This window comes from Desmodus rotundus, chromosome 7 (genome assembly GCF_022682495.2).
Source record: "Desmodus rotundus isolate HL8 chromosome 7, HLdesRot8A.1, whole genome shotgun sequence".
Classification (NCBI taxonomy): domain Eukaryota; kingdom Metazoa; phylum Chordata; class Mammalia; order Chiroptera; family Phyllostomidae; genus Desmodus; species Desmodus rotundus.
The window spans coordinates 4,239,227-4,254,093 of NC_071393.1; the positions used below are offsets into that span (position 1 = coordinate 4,239,227).

Below are 14,867 nucleotides of genomic sequence, written 5' to 3' on the forward strand. Positions count from 1 at the left end.
CTGAGCACTCACATAAAGAAAGTTTCCCTTTCCAGCGTCACCCCTGGGCTCCTCTGGGCCAGGCCCTCCGCTGGGTGAGAGTGTTGGTTTGTCACCCGGGAGGCAGTGCCTGAACAGCTGCTGAGTCAGCCCAGGCTGGGCTGAAATGCCAGCTTTGCTCTTCCCAGGACCAGGACGTGTCATCTCTCTGAGTTTCCCTTTTTCTCTTCCGTAAAATGGGAATAATACTGATTATTTCTTACGGCTACAGAGAGGACCGACAGAAATCATGCAAGCACTCGTTAATTCAGTAAGTCACAGGTGGCAAACACAAGGCCCGAGGGCGAATCCGGCCTTCCACCTTGTTTTGTCTGGTCCGGCACCTTCTTTCTACCCGGCGGCAGGGCCGAGCTCTCGCTTAACTGTTAAGGAGCAGTTACACTTATACAGTCCTAAAGTTGCATTCAGCCCTTTGCAGGCAACTGCGAGGCTGATGGGGCCCCCAGTGAAAATAAGTTTGACACCCCTGCAACAAGTAGTTACTGAGCCCCTACTTTGTGCTGGGGATGTTCCTGGGCAGTGAGGAGTCAGCAATGTGCAAGACAGACAAACATCCCGCCCCTCTTAGAGCTGCTGTTCCAATGCAGGAGGAAATAAACAAATACATATGTAACATAATGCAGGAGGTGATAAACAAATACATATGCAATATAATGTAGGAGGTAATAAACAAATTAATGTAATGCAGGAGGTAATGAATACATTATGAAGGCACAGGTGGTGAGTTAAACAAATACAAATGTAACAATGTCAGGATAGGCCAGGGATAGGTGCTATGATGAGAAGGCTCCTGGTTGGGGCAGTGGGCGGGGCATGTCTGTTTCAGGCAGGAGCTTGGGTAGGCCTCCCTGAGGTGTGCTTTGATTGGACACCTGAATGATAGGAGAAAACAAGCCAGGCAGGTGTTGGTGGGAAGAACTTTCCAGGCAGAGAGAACAGCCAGTGAAGTGTTGGTCCTGAGAAACTCAATACAAGGCCTGGACCAGGGTGAGCCCTCGCTGCCGTTACTGTGGTGAACTGTTCTTGGAATTAATATTGTTCACACAGTAGGTGGGTGAAGAAGAGTGTGTGCTTTTCCCCCGATCCTTCTAGGACTTGGTCGGGGAGGATATGGAAACTGCTCCCCCCTAGATCAGGCCTCTGGGCTGTTCGTTTCTGTGCTGTGACCCAGGTCAGGTGGCCCCAGCACAGGGTGCCCTTTGCAGGACGGGTGTGCCAGCCATCCACGGGTGCTCTGATCTCCCTTCGCAGTGCCCGTTCATGGACGAGAGGATTATGTGTTTACACAGTAAGATCAAGAGCCAGGCCCTGGAATTTCCAGAGCAGTGAGTATCGCCCAGCCGTCCCAAGTCACCTCCTTCTCTGGGCCTTAAGTGGCCCTACATATCTGTCTTTCAAACTTCTGACATGTCTGTCACCCCCAGGCCTGACATAGCTGAGGACTTGAAGGACCTGATCACCCGCATGCTGGACAAGAACCCTGAGTCGAGGATCGTGGTGCCGGAGATCAAGGTACCTGGGCGCTGCCGCGGCCCTGTGGGGTGTGTGCCACTGGCTTGGCCTGTGTGCTCCGCTTGGAATCGTTTGGCTCAACCCTCCCTCGCCCCACATCCATCGCGCCATGCCCTCCTCGGCACCGCTGCCCTGCCATGCCCTGGGGCCTTTGGGTTGCTGGGGGCTAGGAAGGGGCGGGAGGAGGATTTGGGGCCTGTGTTGATGTGATTGTGGAAGTGGAATCCGCTGCCGGCGGGCAGCTAGCGCCACTCTGATTGGCTTGGGCTAGTGGCATCCATCCCCCTCGGACTGGACCAGGGCCTCTGTGTGCTCCACGCTCTGGCTGCCCAAGTCCTGGGCCCTTGCCTTGACCCTGTCCATCCGTGTGAAGATCGCAGTGAGAGTGGGCGGGAGTCAGTGGGCAATTTGACCCCACTCCTCACACTGGTCTGCCTAGTTCCACCCTGTTGCAGAAAGCACTGTTAGGAGAGACTCCCGCTTACCCCTACACCCCAACCAAGGCACTCGCACACATCTGGCCCTTTAAGAAGCCTGGAGATTTGCTTTGGGAACTTCTGGGCACCTAGCCCACTAGCCTTTGAAGAGGGGGAAGCTCAGAATGTTACAGATGAGGGCTTGGACCCTAGGGGGGTGTACTGGGGAGCAGACCCCGGCATGGGTCCTCTCCTTACTGTGTCTTTCCAGCTGGTCTGTGGCCACTGTGCCTCCCTGAGCCTCTGTTTGGCCTTCTGTAAAATGGGGAGCATGCTGCCTGGCCGAGTTGAGCTTTCCGGGCACCAGGGAGAGCTGCTAAAGAGTGATGGGTATTCCTTGGGCAGCCGTGAGGGGCACATACCGAATTCCAGTCACCTCTGCTGAGACCGGGGGCCAGATGGAGTATCTGGGCCGAGCACGCCCCAGCCTTGTAGCTCCCTCCCATTCTCTGGCTCCTGCCTTTTCCATGTTTCCTCCCATCTTGCTCCCCCTCTCCCTCTGTCTGGCTTATCAGCTCTCTTGCCTGTCTGACCTCAGGCCACTGCCTCTCCCCTCCTGCATCCCATCCCTGGCTGTGCTGTCCTGCCTTGGGGAGCCAGCCGCGCCCGCCCCTCACCCCTCCTGTCGTTCGTTGAAGCTGCACCCCTGGGTCACGAGGCACGGGGCGGAGCCGTTGCCATCGGAGGATGAGAACTGCACGCTGGTCGAGGTGACTGAAGAGGAAGTCGAGAATTCAGTCAAACACATTCCCAGCCTGGCGACCGTGGTAAGGCGGATGAACCACCGACCAAGAGCAGGGACAGAGAGAGTCACCAGGGACGGGCCCCTCGAGGACAGGCCAGGACACAGGGGCGTCTGAGAAGCAGACGTTGGGCCTGAAAGTCAGGGGATGGCTGGCTGTGTCCCCAACCTACAGCCACAGCCTCTGGGCCTTGGGCACACATTCGGCCAGGTGCCCCTGTATCTTCTAACCTTAGATCTGTGTGCAGCCAGGTCTGATGTTACGGCAGGGAGGGGCAGCCCCTGTCCAAGGGTCCTGCTGCACCTTCTCGATTTCCTGCTTTCAGAGCATGTCGGGGAGCAGGAGGAGGCAAGGGACCAGGGCAGGTGCCAGGGAAGGAGCTGGAGCCGAGGTCTGTGGGACAGGGTTCCCACCAGGGTGGGTCTCCAGGCTCCAGATCCAACAGCTCAGCTCACCTCACGTCTGCTGCCGTAGTAGCTCCAGGGCTAGGGGCAGGGCTCCCACTTCACACGCCTCAGTGAATTAGCCACTTGCCAAATCCCTGCCGTCAGGACGCCTGGCTCCATGGGGGAGACCAGGACCCATAGGGGCCCAGGCCCAGGCAGTGGTCCTGGGGCAGAATCCAGCTGGCCACCCCTGTGGCCACCTCCAAAGCCCTGGGATGCGCCAGGCCAGCAGAGAGGCAGCGCCCTGGGCTCTGGATGGGTCTCCAGTGAGTGACTGCCCCTGTGGGAGCAGGTGCTGGCTCCTTGTCTCCCAGCTTTGCACCTCTCCCTCCCGCTTCCTTTCTCCCTCCTGCTTCCTTTCTCTCTCCTTCCTCCAAACCCCGAGGCCCTGGACGGGTCATTGACTCCCATCTTCCTCCTCCTTCCCCAGCTGGAGCCTCTGCGTGACTTTCACTGTTAGAAACTCACCCACACCCACCCACTCTTTGTCATCCACCCACGGCACCCACATCCCACGCTCATAGTGGGGCAGGCAGCTGGTGTCGGGCCCCAGCACCCACCGAGGGATGTCCTTGGGAGAAGGCGTGTGGCCCTAGAGGTCTGAACCGGTCACTGGTTATTCAGTAAGCGCTTGAACACCGACCGAGTGGGTTCTCCGGCCTGTGCCAGGGGCAGGGGTACCGTGATAAAACCGACAGGGCACCTGCTGCCCTGGAGGGGCAGACACTGAGCACACAACCAATAAATAAATGTGTGGGGTAACTGAGGGGCCAGGAGATGTTCTGCTCCATGGGGACGGGGCCCGGGGGATGGGTTGGAAAATCACCGGAAGAAGCGGCCATGCACTGAGAGGTGTGGGAAGCACCTGCAGGGTCTGAATCTGGGGAAGCATGACCGGGAAGGGCCTTGGAAATATACCACATGGAGAATGGAGTGCGGGGGGATGAGAGAGGAAGTGGGAGGCTACTGCAGCGGTCTGAGAGGCGGGTGGCTGGGGCAGGAAGTCTGGCCCCCACCGTGTGCCGAGCCGGGGTTACAGAGATGAACTAAGTCCAGCTCCAGCCCTCGTGAGGCTTCCAGCGAGAAACATGGGCCCTGTGTGCATTTCATGGTGACAGGCCAGCGCAGGTCGGGGCAAGAGTGGGGGCTTCAGAGAGGAGGAGCTCCTTCCACAGGGGCCTGGGGATGGGAGGGGTCGGCTGGTTAGAGGAGGCCATGGTGGGGGGCAGGGCAGGGTGGTCTTGCCAGGGGCCGTCGACCCCTGTAAAGGTCTGGGTTGAAGGGCTGGGGTGCCCTGGGGGCTGCAGAGCAGGGCCCTTACCAGGGGCATGGCCTTCATTCTCTAAGTATTTTATTTTTCTTCTTTTTTATTGAGAGAGAATTCATGGGACATAGACTGAACCATTTTAAAGTGAACAGCACGGTGGCATTTGCCACATGTACGGTGTTAAGCGGCTATCACCACTCACCTCGGTAGTTGGGAACACCGTCACCCTAAAGGAAAACGTGTCCCCTTTAGCGGTCACTCTGCCCTCTCCGGCCCCCGGTGCCTGGCGCCCACCAGTCTGGTTTTGGTTTCTACACACTTGCCTATTCTGGACAGTCCTATAAAGGGAATTACATGATCTTGTGTCTGGCTGCTTTTATTTAGTACAATGTTTTTGCGGTTCATCCGCATCGTAGCAGGTCCCTCCTTTTCATGGTTGAGTAATAGCCCACTGTGGAGAGACCGCATTTTATCTGTTCTTCAGTTGGATATTTAGGTGTTTCTACCTTTTGGTAAATCAGTGTTGTGGGGTTTTTTTTTTTTTTTAACACTTAGAAAACCCTTAAAAAATCAACTCAATATGTGAAACAGCTTGAAGAGGCACCGTGCTCCGCCGGGAGGGGGTGGGGGCCACATCCTTGAAAAACTCCTTCATAGGACACAGTAGCCCAAAGCATCACCAGAAGGTGACTGGTTCACTCCCTTCCTCCAGAATCTCCCGTGGCTCCCTGGCTGGCAACAGGATAAGTTGCAAACTCCTGTGAGTGAGGGATTCTAAGTCAGGGAGTGAGGGAGTCAGATCTGGGTGTTGGAAAGGATGGGAGCAGGTTGGCTGGGTGAAGCTGGGCAGCAGGGGGCAGAGGAGGGGTGTTACCTTTTCCCTGAGGATCCTCTGCTCAGACACACGTTTCCCGACTCGGTCTGTTGGAGCAGATTGGGGTGGGGAACGTACCAGAGAGGACCCACTCCTGGCAGTGGGCAGGCTGGCCCCCAGCGCCTCTTAGAAGGGCCTTCAGGACCTCTGAGTGCCTTTGCCCTCACACCAGCCTGGCCGTCCCCTGTGTCCAGGAGGTTCCCTGAGCTCCTTACACTTGGACAGGTGTGTCTCACTCTAAATGACAGTGCAGCCCCCGAGGAAACGGTGTCCTTGGGTGATGCTGGTGGGAATGTAAAATGGTACGGCCATGCCTCCAACTGTGAAACGTCGTTGCCACGGGATCTAAGAATTTCACTCCTTGGGTATACGCCCGAGAGATGAAAACATTTTGTGTGGAAAAACATGTCTACACAAAAAACTTGGACACAAATGTTCACAGCATTATTCGCAATCACCAAAAAGTGGAAAGAAACAATGTCCACCAATGGAGGAATGGATAAGGAAAATGTATTTATAGCCACACAAGGGAATATTATTCAGCCACGAAAAGGAATGAAATATTGATAGAATGTAGCTGAACCTCGAAAACATGCTGAGGGAAAGAAGCCAGATACTATATATGATTCCACTTACGTGAAGTGTCCAAAGAGAGAAGTTCGCAGAGACGGGAAGCAGATGGGCACATGCCAGGGGTGGGGGGACCGGGAAGTCTCTAATGAGGGTGACTGCTAGTGAGGACAGGGCTTCTTTTTGGAATGATGGAAAGGCTCTGAAATTAGATATACTGAATATACTAAAACCATGGGATCGTGCAATTTAAAAGGGTGGATTTTATGCTGTGGGAATTATATTTCAGCTAAAATAAAAGTACAGCACCCCTGTACCCCATTATTCCTGGGAAGTGATAGTTGGTTTCTTGTTGGGTGGTCAGAGATGGGTTTCGCCGAACATAGGGGCCTGGCTTTGAAGGCGAGACAGGTTGAGATGGGTTGATGGCTCCTCGAAGAGGTGCTAGAGGCCCCGTGCCCACCGGCTGTCCCGGAGCGCAGCACCCCCTAGGGGTTGTGTGGGCCCAAGATGGGAGATGATAACCAGACTTAAATGTCAGACCAAGGAATTAGGCCTGTTTCTTGTTTGCAGCCAGGGAGCCAGGGGAGGTTTTGGGGGTGGACCAGGCAACTGGTGGTGGCTTTGGCTGCTCTGTCCCAGGTGCTGCCCCGTGTCTCGAAAAGGCCTGCCATCGGCCACAGGCCCTGGGAGCTGGCAAGGGGCTGGGGGAGGAAAGGATGAGGGTGGATGCTGACCTGAGGGAATATGTTGCGGGAATCCGCCCGCTCCAGGTGGCTGAGCTGCCCCTTCTCCCCTTCAGATCCTGGTGAAGACCATGATACGGAAACGCTCTTTCGGGAACCCGTTCGAGGGCAGTCGGCGGGAGGAGCGCTCCTCGGCAGCACCTGGGAATCTGCTCAGGTGAGTGAGTGTCCACCTGCCTTCCTGTGGGACGGGGAGCAGGGGGCTGGGTGCAGCGCAGCCCTGGCCAGCGCCCTCACCTTGGCCCACCCTGGAGAGGCGCCGTGGGGAGAGACTCAGACCAGACCCGGGCCCCCTGGGGAAGTCAGGGGGCAGCTGCTGGCCAGGGTTTGGCCCCACCCTGGGCTCAGCCCACCTCCTCTGGCTGGTGGCTCATCCAGCCTGAAGTGTGACCTTCCTCAGGGGACTTGCACTTTAACTGGGGACTCTTGACAGCTCTTTTTGGTCCAGAAGCAGGCGTGCTTGGTGGTGGGGGTGTTCGGCCCTGTGCTAGCAGAGTGGTGTCCTCCTAACTGCCCTGGTGACAGTTCTGTCAAACTGGTGTTTGGGTTCTGTCTCTGGGGTGGGAGGTGGGCATCCCTTGGACCCTGACTGTCCCTTCTCACTTCCCTTTTCCCTCCCCTCTGGCGATTCCAGCAAAAAACCAACCAGGCAGTGGGAGCCCCAGTCTGAGCCCAAGGTAAAGCCAGCCTGCCTGCCTGCACAGTAGCCTCTGCCAGCTGGGGGCGGGGGCAGCTGCCGCGCACTGGGCGTCCCCACCCTGGCGGACGTTCCTTTCCGCTGTGACCAGGCTCACCTTGGGCCTCTGGACCTGGGCTGAATAGCAGGGGCATCCAGGGGCTTGGACCCGTGGACGGGTCATGCATGAGAGCTGGGGCTGCGGGTGCATGGCACTGCACCTGGAATGCCTGCACATTCACCCCGGTCCGCGGACCCAGTCAGGCTCCCACGTATGCTCGGCACAGGTCACGGGGCCCCGTGGTGGCCCCTGCTCCGGGCAGCATGGTCGGAGCTAGGTCAGGCATGCTGCGTCTGTGGCTCTCCCTGGTGGCTCTCCAGCATCTGCCCTTTCTTCTCCGATGGGTTAAGACCTGGAGAATAAGTCCCCTTGCAGCTGGCTGCAAATTAGTGTACGAGTCCTCTGGCGGGGGGCAGGGGGGTGCTGGATTTCTCCCCCAATTAGCCATCCCTCTTCCAAACATAGTGTATTCCCAGGTCAGTATGGCATCCCTTCTGCCTCTCAACACCCCCCAGCAACTGGGGCAGGGTAGCAATCCCGATATTCTTCCCACTGACCCTGACTCACCACCTCAGCCTCACCGGGGAGCTCCAGGCAGCCATTCCTGTGGTTTAAGTGCAGCTTCAGTGAGATAAGAGTTCACACACCACACGACTCCCCCATTCAGAGCGGCTAATTCAATGGCTTTTTAATACACTCACAGAGTTGTGTAACCACCCAACTCTCCATTCTCCAGCAACCACTACGCTACTTTCAGTTTCTGAAGCTTGGCCCGTTCCGGACATTTCCTGTAAATGGAATACCGCAGCGCAGGGCCTTTTGTGTCTGGCTTTTCTCCCTCAGCCGCCTGTTTTCAGGGTTCATTTGTGGTGGAGCAGGTGTCGTGCTTCATTCTTTTTTTTTTATGGCCAACTAGTATTTCACCGTATGGAGAGATCACCCCGCATTTGTCTGTTCATCTGGCGGCGGACACAGTTTCCGCTTCCTGGCTGTCACGGATGAGGAACGCCGCCACGAACGTTCTCGTCCCAGCCTCGGCCTTTTCTGTGTGATAGGAATGGGCTTAGATCAAATGTATCGGCCACTCCTGCCGTAGGAGTCGGGGCTTCTGTGGCAATGGAGGAGGGATGCTTGTTTGGGGATTATTCATGCTGTTTTGGAGCAGGAAAGGCAGCCATTAGCCGTCAGCCGGTTGTCACCGGCCAGAGAAGGCTGCCGCAGTCCCTGCGGGACATTCCCGGATGTCTCTGCAGCCAGGTGACAGGGTGGCCCGGCCTGAGTTTGAGCCCTCCAGGGTGACAGGGAGTAGAAGCATAGTGGGCTGGGCTTTCTCTCCCCCCGCCCCTCAGTTTCAGGGTTTGCCTCCTGTCTCTGTGTAAGACTGTTGTTTTTATTCTTTTATTTTTATTTTTCCCCATGAGACATCAACAGACTGAAATTGGTCAAAAGGGCTTTACTGCCCCCTTATTCGCTCCTCTGCGGTCCCAGCAACACCTGGGGGTTACGTGCTTGCCCCTGGCCCATGAGCGGGATGCGGTGGTTGTCCAGATGGCCCAGCACTCTGGAGCTGGAGAGCCTAGGCGGTCATTGGAGGCCATGGTCCTGCGCCCCGCCAGTGCCTGCAGCGAGTCCAGCCAGGACAGCGGGGACTGAGGGCCTTTCTGGGCCACGAGTGACAGCGCGCCTCCCCAGGGGACTTGACCCCTCTTCTGTGGCAGACACAATAAAGCTAATGAGTGATTTTTAAGCGAAGAGGGGTTTCTTTCTAGGCATGTAGATATCATGCTGTCCCTCCTGGGGCAGGGGCCTTTTCCTTCTGGCCAGTGGTACGCAGTGGACATTAGTCCTGTGTGACAAGCCCAGTAGCTTCCCTTAGAAGGGACAGCGGTGCTTGATGGTGGCAAAGGGTCTGGGCCGCTCCTCAGGGATTTCCCCTCATGTCTGCGTCACTCCGGCCATGTCTGTCACCCCAGGCAGCTGGCGCTGGGGTGCTGCGGGCCATGGCCCTCCTGGGACACAGGACGCCTCTCCTCCCACCAGCTGCATCTGCTCTGGTGGCTCCCATCGCCCGGAGGAGGCACTTCTCTCCGTGGGAGCTGTCCCTGGGGCCCATGTGCTGGGGCAGTTGTGTTTCTGGTGACAGCCGTTCCCTGAAGGCTGGCTGTGTGTCAGGCTAAGCCCCAGCGGTCCTGCTGGCTGTCCCTAAGACATTCACCTGGTGACAGAAGACAGGTGTCACGGTTCCTGCCATGGAGAGCTTATACCCTAAAGGGGGTGGGGGGTGGGGGAGTTGAGATCACAAAAATCTCGGTGAGCAGGCCACAGTGTGGGGCCCGCACGGTACTCAGCCTGTCTGTGCTGTGCTTGTAGGCATCACGCAGACAGGTTTACAGGTATTTGTATAGTTCCTTGTTATTTCTGGCAAATGACATTGGTTTTCCATTTACAGAAGGGCTACAAAGTCTCCTTTGAAATTTTTATGTAAGCAAGGAAAAGGGGGAGGGACTCTACAAGGAGAGGTTAAGTAAATAGCTTTGCAGGCCTCCTGGGAACCTGGAGATGCAGGTTCAGGGCCCTTAACGTTGCTTTTCTGTGTTCTGGAGCAGGAAGCAAGGCAGCGAAGACAGCCTCCGAGGGCCCGCCCCACCCCCGCTGGGGGAGGAGGAAGTGCTCTTGTGAAAGGCAGCCCGCCTGTGGAGAGTTGGGGGGCCCTGGGCCCCGGCCACCAGGCACGCATGCATCCTCCGTGGCCGGATGACGCAATGGAGTAGCTGCCGACCGCCTGTGACCTCGCATGCTCAGCGTCTCACCTCCGGCCGTGCACCCTGCGTTTCCATAGCAGCATGTCTTACGGAAGCACGTGTGTAGAGCCTTGCCTGTCATCTCTGGTTGTTTTTGGGTTTTTTTTTAATCTTTTGTTGTTTTAAAAGGGACAAAAAAAAAAAAACCTCCAGGACATCGACCATGGCCGCTGGCTGGCTGAACTGGCAGGCGTGAGGAGTCGCAGACCCAGACCCATGTACATTTTGGGACAATTGCTTTTTAAAACATTTTTATGCCAAAAATCGTTCACGTGATCTTAGAACCATGTCGGCTGTCCCAAGAGAATGTGTGGGGTTTGAAAATAGTGAAAAACTGGCAGAGAACTCCCACGGCGTGGTCCGAGACCGCAGGGTGGGTCTGTCACTGTGTTTGAAAGGGCAGCTGGTGTGACTTTTCGTGCAAGCCCCACCCCTAAAATCGCGCCCCCTTCAGAACCTCGGACTCACGAGTGGAGGCAGGGCTGGCCCTCAGTAGCTGCAGGGAGCTTTGAGGCAATGTTTTTGTAAGAAGGACTTCAGTGTCGTTCTTATGGCTAGAGTTGTCACAGAAACAGAAAGGGCTTGACCGTTTAATTGCTTTGCAAAGGGGAATTTCTGGCCCAAGAAGGGCCTCGTGGTCGTGGTGGGAGAAGTTGCGCTTCAAGGATGTGAGTGTGTTTTTTTATGGCAGCCACCTAAAGTGGAGCTCTCTTAGTAAATCTCTCGTTAAATTACAAAAAAACATCAGGGTGAAATCCTATACTTCCATGTATATTACATGGCTTAAGAGTGAAGAAGCAAGCAAAAATGTTCAATTCTCCAACTAGACTGAACTCAGAGCGGTTCAGAAATCATTTAGAGCTTCCAGGATCTAGTCCAGGCTTTAGGCAGGAGTTAGAGCTGATGAAACGTACGCTTGTATATTAGCAGCTTAGCTTGTTTATAACCTGTGTACTCTAGAGACTGCTACTGTTTTGTTCTCTTCTTAAGCACTAGCTGAGTGTTGTCCTTAGTGAAACAGTTACCCGGTTTTTGGGGGGCCAGTTGGGAAATACTTTCATTCAACTGAGACACAGACGGTCATCGGTACCAGCAAAACTCTATTAGGATCGACCCACGAACTTCTGGGACCCTTTTAGAGAAGGCTGTTGAAACCTAGAGCACTCCTCACGGTCCTAGGGGACCAGGGCTTGGGGCAGGATGTTCCCTTTTGTAGCCAAAAGTCCAGAAAGAAAAGGTTTACCTTTTTGACTTCCATCTAATATTGGGAAGTCTGGTTGAAGTTCAAGTGCGACTTCTTCCAGACCCACACGTGGGTGTGTCTGAAGTTCGAGGGGTAGGAGAACTGGGAGGACTTTGTTTTTTGAGATTCCCTCTGCTTTGTGGAACTTGGCCTGGGGAGGTAGTAATGGGGCTCAGAAAGACTTGCTTTCCTGTAACTTCTGTCCGATCAGCCTGGGTACGAGGACTTTTTGCAGAGATGGAGAAGCAAGGACTTGTGCCCCTGCCCGGTGCATTCATAGGGCCCGGGTGTTCTTGGCTTCCGTAGGTCTTAACTGTAAACTCTTTAACTGTCACCTAGCCCGAGTTTCCTGGCTGTCTTTTAACAGCACAGAATTAGGGACTGCTGGTTTGCAAGAGCAAAGAATACCCGTCTGATGGAGGATATTCTCACCTGCTTTCTTTCTTTCTGTAGCCTAGGACTTCCTCTTGCCCTCCTATGCTTGTTTAAGTGTATGGGCCCCACCCTTTCCAGGAGAAGATGGGGCCTGGTTAGTTCGCAGCAAGCAACGCGCAGTGGGTCGAGTCAGCTGGTCCTAGGTCTCCATCCTGGCCTGTCTGTGTGGGTCTGGCCTGGCCAGGCGGCTCGCTGGGGAGAGCAGGCAGCACGCAGTGCTTCTGCAGAACTCCGGTGTTTACACAGCCATATCGGGCAGTGCCATCTCTCCCCTGACGAAACCCTCCGGGGAAGCTTTCACGTGTGGCATGCCAGTCGTCAGGCAGCGCGCAGCTGTTTAGGCGGGTGGGTTGGGGGAGGCCCAAGTGCATAATCTTTTTTTTCTTTACAAAGGAACACCAAAGAAAGCTGTGGAAAGGAACTGCCACCCCCAAAAAGTCTAAGCGGAGAGGGCTGTTACATAAAGTGTTAACTACCACCTTCATGGACCACGAATGTCGATTTTTCGAAAGCCAGCTCCATCAGGAGAGGGGAGAAGCTGTTAGGAGCAGCTCTTTTCGGTGAGCCAAAAGGATGCCCGTCCGTTTCTCCCAATGCTGGCTCACCTGTGGGACCAGTTTGGCGTGAGCATCTGTGGCCTTGAAGGAAGCACAAGTTTCTGTCCCCACCTTCTCCTCTGCCCTGTTCTACGTCCTCCACCTAGTCCGCTGGCTTAGCAGTGGCTCCCATGAAGCCTTTTCTAGCCTCTTGTTGGCACCAGGGCTGGAGAGACTATTTCCCCAGTGGTCTAGCCTTTCCCACGAGTTAGGGCTCCCATCCTCACAGCCTTTCTGGAACGAGGAGGCGAATCCTGTGCACTTAGACACGTAGGTTAGGCACATGTGTTACTCTCAGCCATCTTCCAAAGGGGAGCTTCACGTTGCCGGGGGGAGAACCACGATGACCTCCACTTGCTTCTAAGGTGCTAGGGAGGGTTTCGAGGTTGCCGGTTCCCATCTTCTCCAGCTTCACGGGCCGAGTCTCGTGGGACTGCTGACTTTTCTATTCTGTGACTGACGTACTGGCCGATGCTTCTGTTTCATCCCTGGTCCTTTCTACTATGCATTTTCCTTTTATCAGGTGTACCAAGTTAAATACTGTGTATTTATCACTTAAAAAGACATGAACTGAAGAGAAAAATAAGCCTTTGGTGTTTTTCCACAGATGTTTAAGCTTCTCTGTAAACTTGAAATAAACAGACAGCCAAATGGTGCAGAGCCGAGCCTCCTGGGAACTTTTCTCTTGGTCGTCAAGCCAGCGCACTCTAGGACATCTGTCTTTACGTCGGTTTTCCTTCCTTAGGTTGCCGGTGAGGTCAGATGCCCAAGTCAGGGTGGATGTAGGCAGCATTATTATTCCCTTATGCTCCCCTAATTCAAGCACGCCCTAGGGTCTCACTCAAAGTGTGGTTCCTGAACCAGCAGCACCAGCAGCACCCAGGAATGGTGCAGATTCCCAGGCCTCACTCACTCAGGACCCCCGGGTGGCTTCTCTGCAGGCTGAAGTTTGAAAAGCACAGCTCAAGCAGGCAGGCGATTGCTCAGTTCTTCTGGTGGAGACCAGACAGGAAAGCAGCTCCCGGAGCACTTTTCATCAGGCATCGGGCACTCCTGTGGGTCAATGTGCCACACGACACTTCACCCCGCAAGATGGGCATTAACCCATGTTATAGACCGTTGCCGGAAACGGGCTCAGGGAAGTGAGGGCAGTTTGTCCAGGGCTTGTCTGGGTTTGTCGGCCGCGGCCGTGTCTTCCAGCACGTCGACGGCTGCCAGTCTGCCTGCCGTCTGGAGACCATTCTAGAATGGATCATTTCTCTGGGTGGGCAGCTGAGGGTTCCCTGCGTTCCGGGGGGAAAGCTAGCCCGTGGCCTTGCTGGACTGGCTTTGCCCCTCAGTTTTCTGTTATTAAAGGACAGTAGATGGAGTCTGCAAGACTCCTGTTCCATCGCTATAGACACACAGCGCTGAAATACCAGCCTCGGAGGGCCAAGAGCAGGTGTTGCTATGAAAGACCCCACTCAGAATCCAGTGAAGGCTGTAAGAATGCACAGGGGTGCATCACTCTGTGAAGTGTTAGGGGTTCCAGAGACTCCAGGAAGCCCACCCCTGGATGCAAGGGTCCCTACTTAAGAGGCGGCGCCAACAAGTGGGGATGTGGCTGAGCGCAAGGTGACTCCGGTGGGGCAAATAAGCAACGCCGCGGCAGCGCCCATCCTTCAACCCCAGCCGCGCCGGCGTCCTGTCTCAGCAAAGGGGGGACTGAAAGGAGTCTCCCCCACTCCAGTAACCATCACGCCTTAGTCTGCAAGGTAAGAGCCCTTCCTAAAAATTCCAGCTCCATTCGAGCCGTGGGTTCAAACAGGCATTTTTAAAAAGCAGCATAACCCAGAGCTTTTCCGAGAGGATTCAGTACGGCTTTCCCCCGCCCCCAGAGCAAGAAAAGCCCAGACTGGTCACCCATCCAACAGCAGCAGAGCACTTCTGAAACAAACTGTTCCTTCAGTACTTGGAAGTGAGTTCGTGACAAGGGGGAAGGCAGGCTGCTTTCTTTAGGGAGCTCCTGAACATGGGATGCAGAATTAAGAAGGTGTGAAGGCGAAGCTAGAAATAGCTTCATTAACATTCCAAACTGGTGGCGAGGTAGGAGGAGGTGGTGCTGCTTTTGGTTGGAGACTTCTGGAAAGCCAACGGGAGAGGGGAGGATAAGCCATTTGCTCTGTGTTCGCTGGTGTGTGTAATTCCATCGTTTTAGGTAACCTGTAAGCACAGGTCAGGCACGTCGTCATTACAGAAAAGAAGCCTTGTAGCCCTGGTTGGTGTAGTTCAGTGGATTGAGTGCCTGCCTGTGAACCAAAGGGCCGCCGTTTCGATTCCCAGTCAGGGCACATGCCTGGGTTGCTGGCCAGGTCCCCAGTAGGGGGCGTGCGAGAGGCAACC

General features: G+C 55.3%; 1 protein-coding gene across 4 annotated transcripts in view; it reads left to right on the forward strand.

Moving 5' to 3' along the window:
* CAMKK2 (calcium/calmodulin dependent protein kinase kinase 2) overlaps positions 1 to 13,145 on the forward strand; it is a 44,071-nt gene extending 30,926 nt beyond the window's left edge. Inside the window, exons 12-17 of one of the 4 annotated variants that reach the window (XM_053927654.2) lie at positions 1,291 to 1,364; positions 1,464 to 1,551; positions 2,666 to 2,794; positions 6,730 to 6,830; positions 7,308 to 7,350; positions 10,017 to 13,145. In XM_053927654.2, the coding sequence (XP_053783629.1) occupies positions 1,291 to 1,364; positions 1,464 to 1,551; positions 2,666 to 2,794; positions 6,730 to 6,830; positions 7,308 to 7,350; positions 10,017 to 10,181 (600 nt within the window). In that variant the 3' untranslated portion in view covers positions 10,182 to 13,145. The remainder of the gene's footprint in view (positions 1 to 1,290; positions 1,365 to 1,463; positions 1,552 to 2,665; positions 2,795 to 6,729; positions 6,831 to 7,307; positions 7,351 to 10,016) is intronic. The other 3 variants (XM_053927652.1, XM_053927651.1, XM_053927653.1) reach the window with 3 other exon arrangements.
* The last annotated feature ends 1,722 nt before the right edge of the window (positions 13,146 to 14,867 follow it).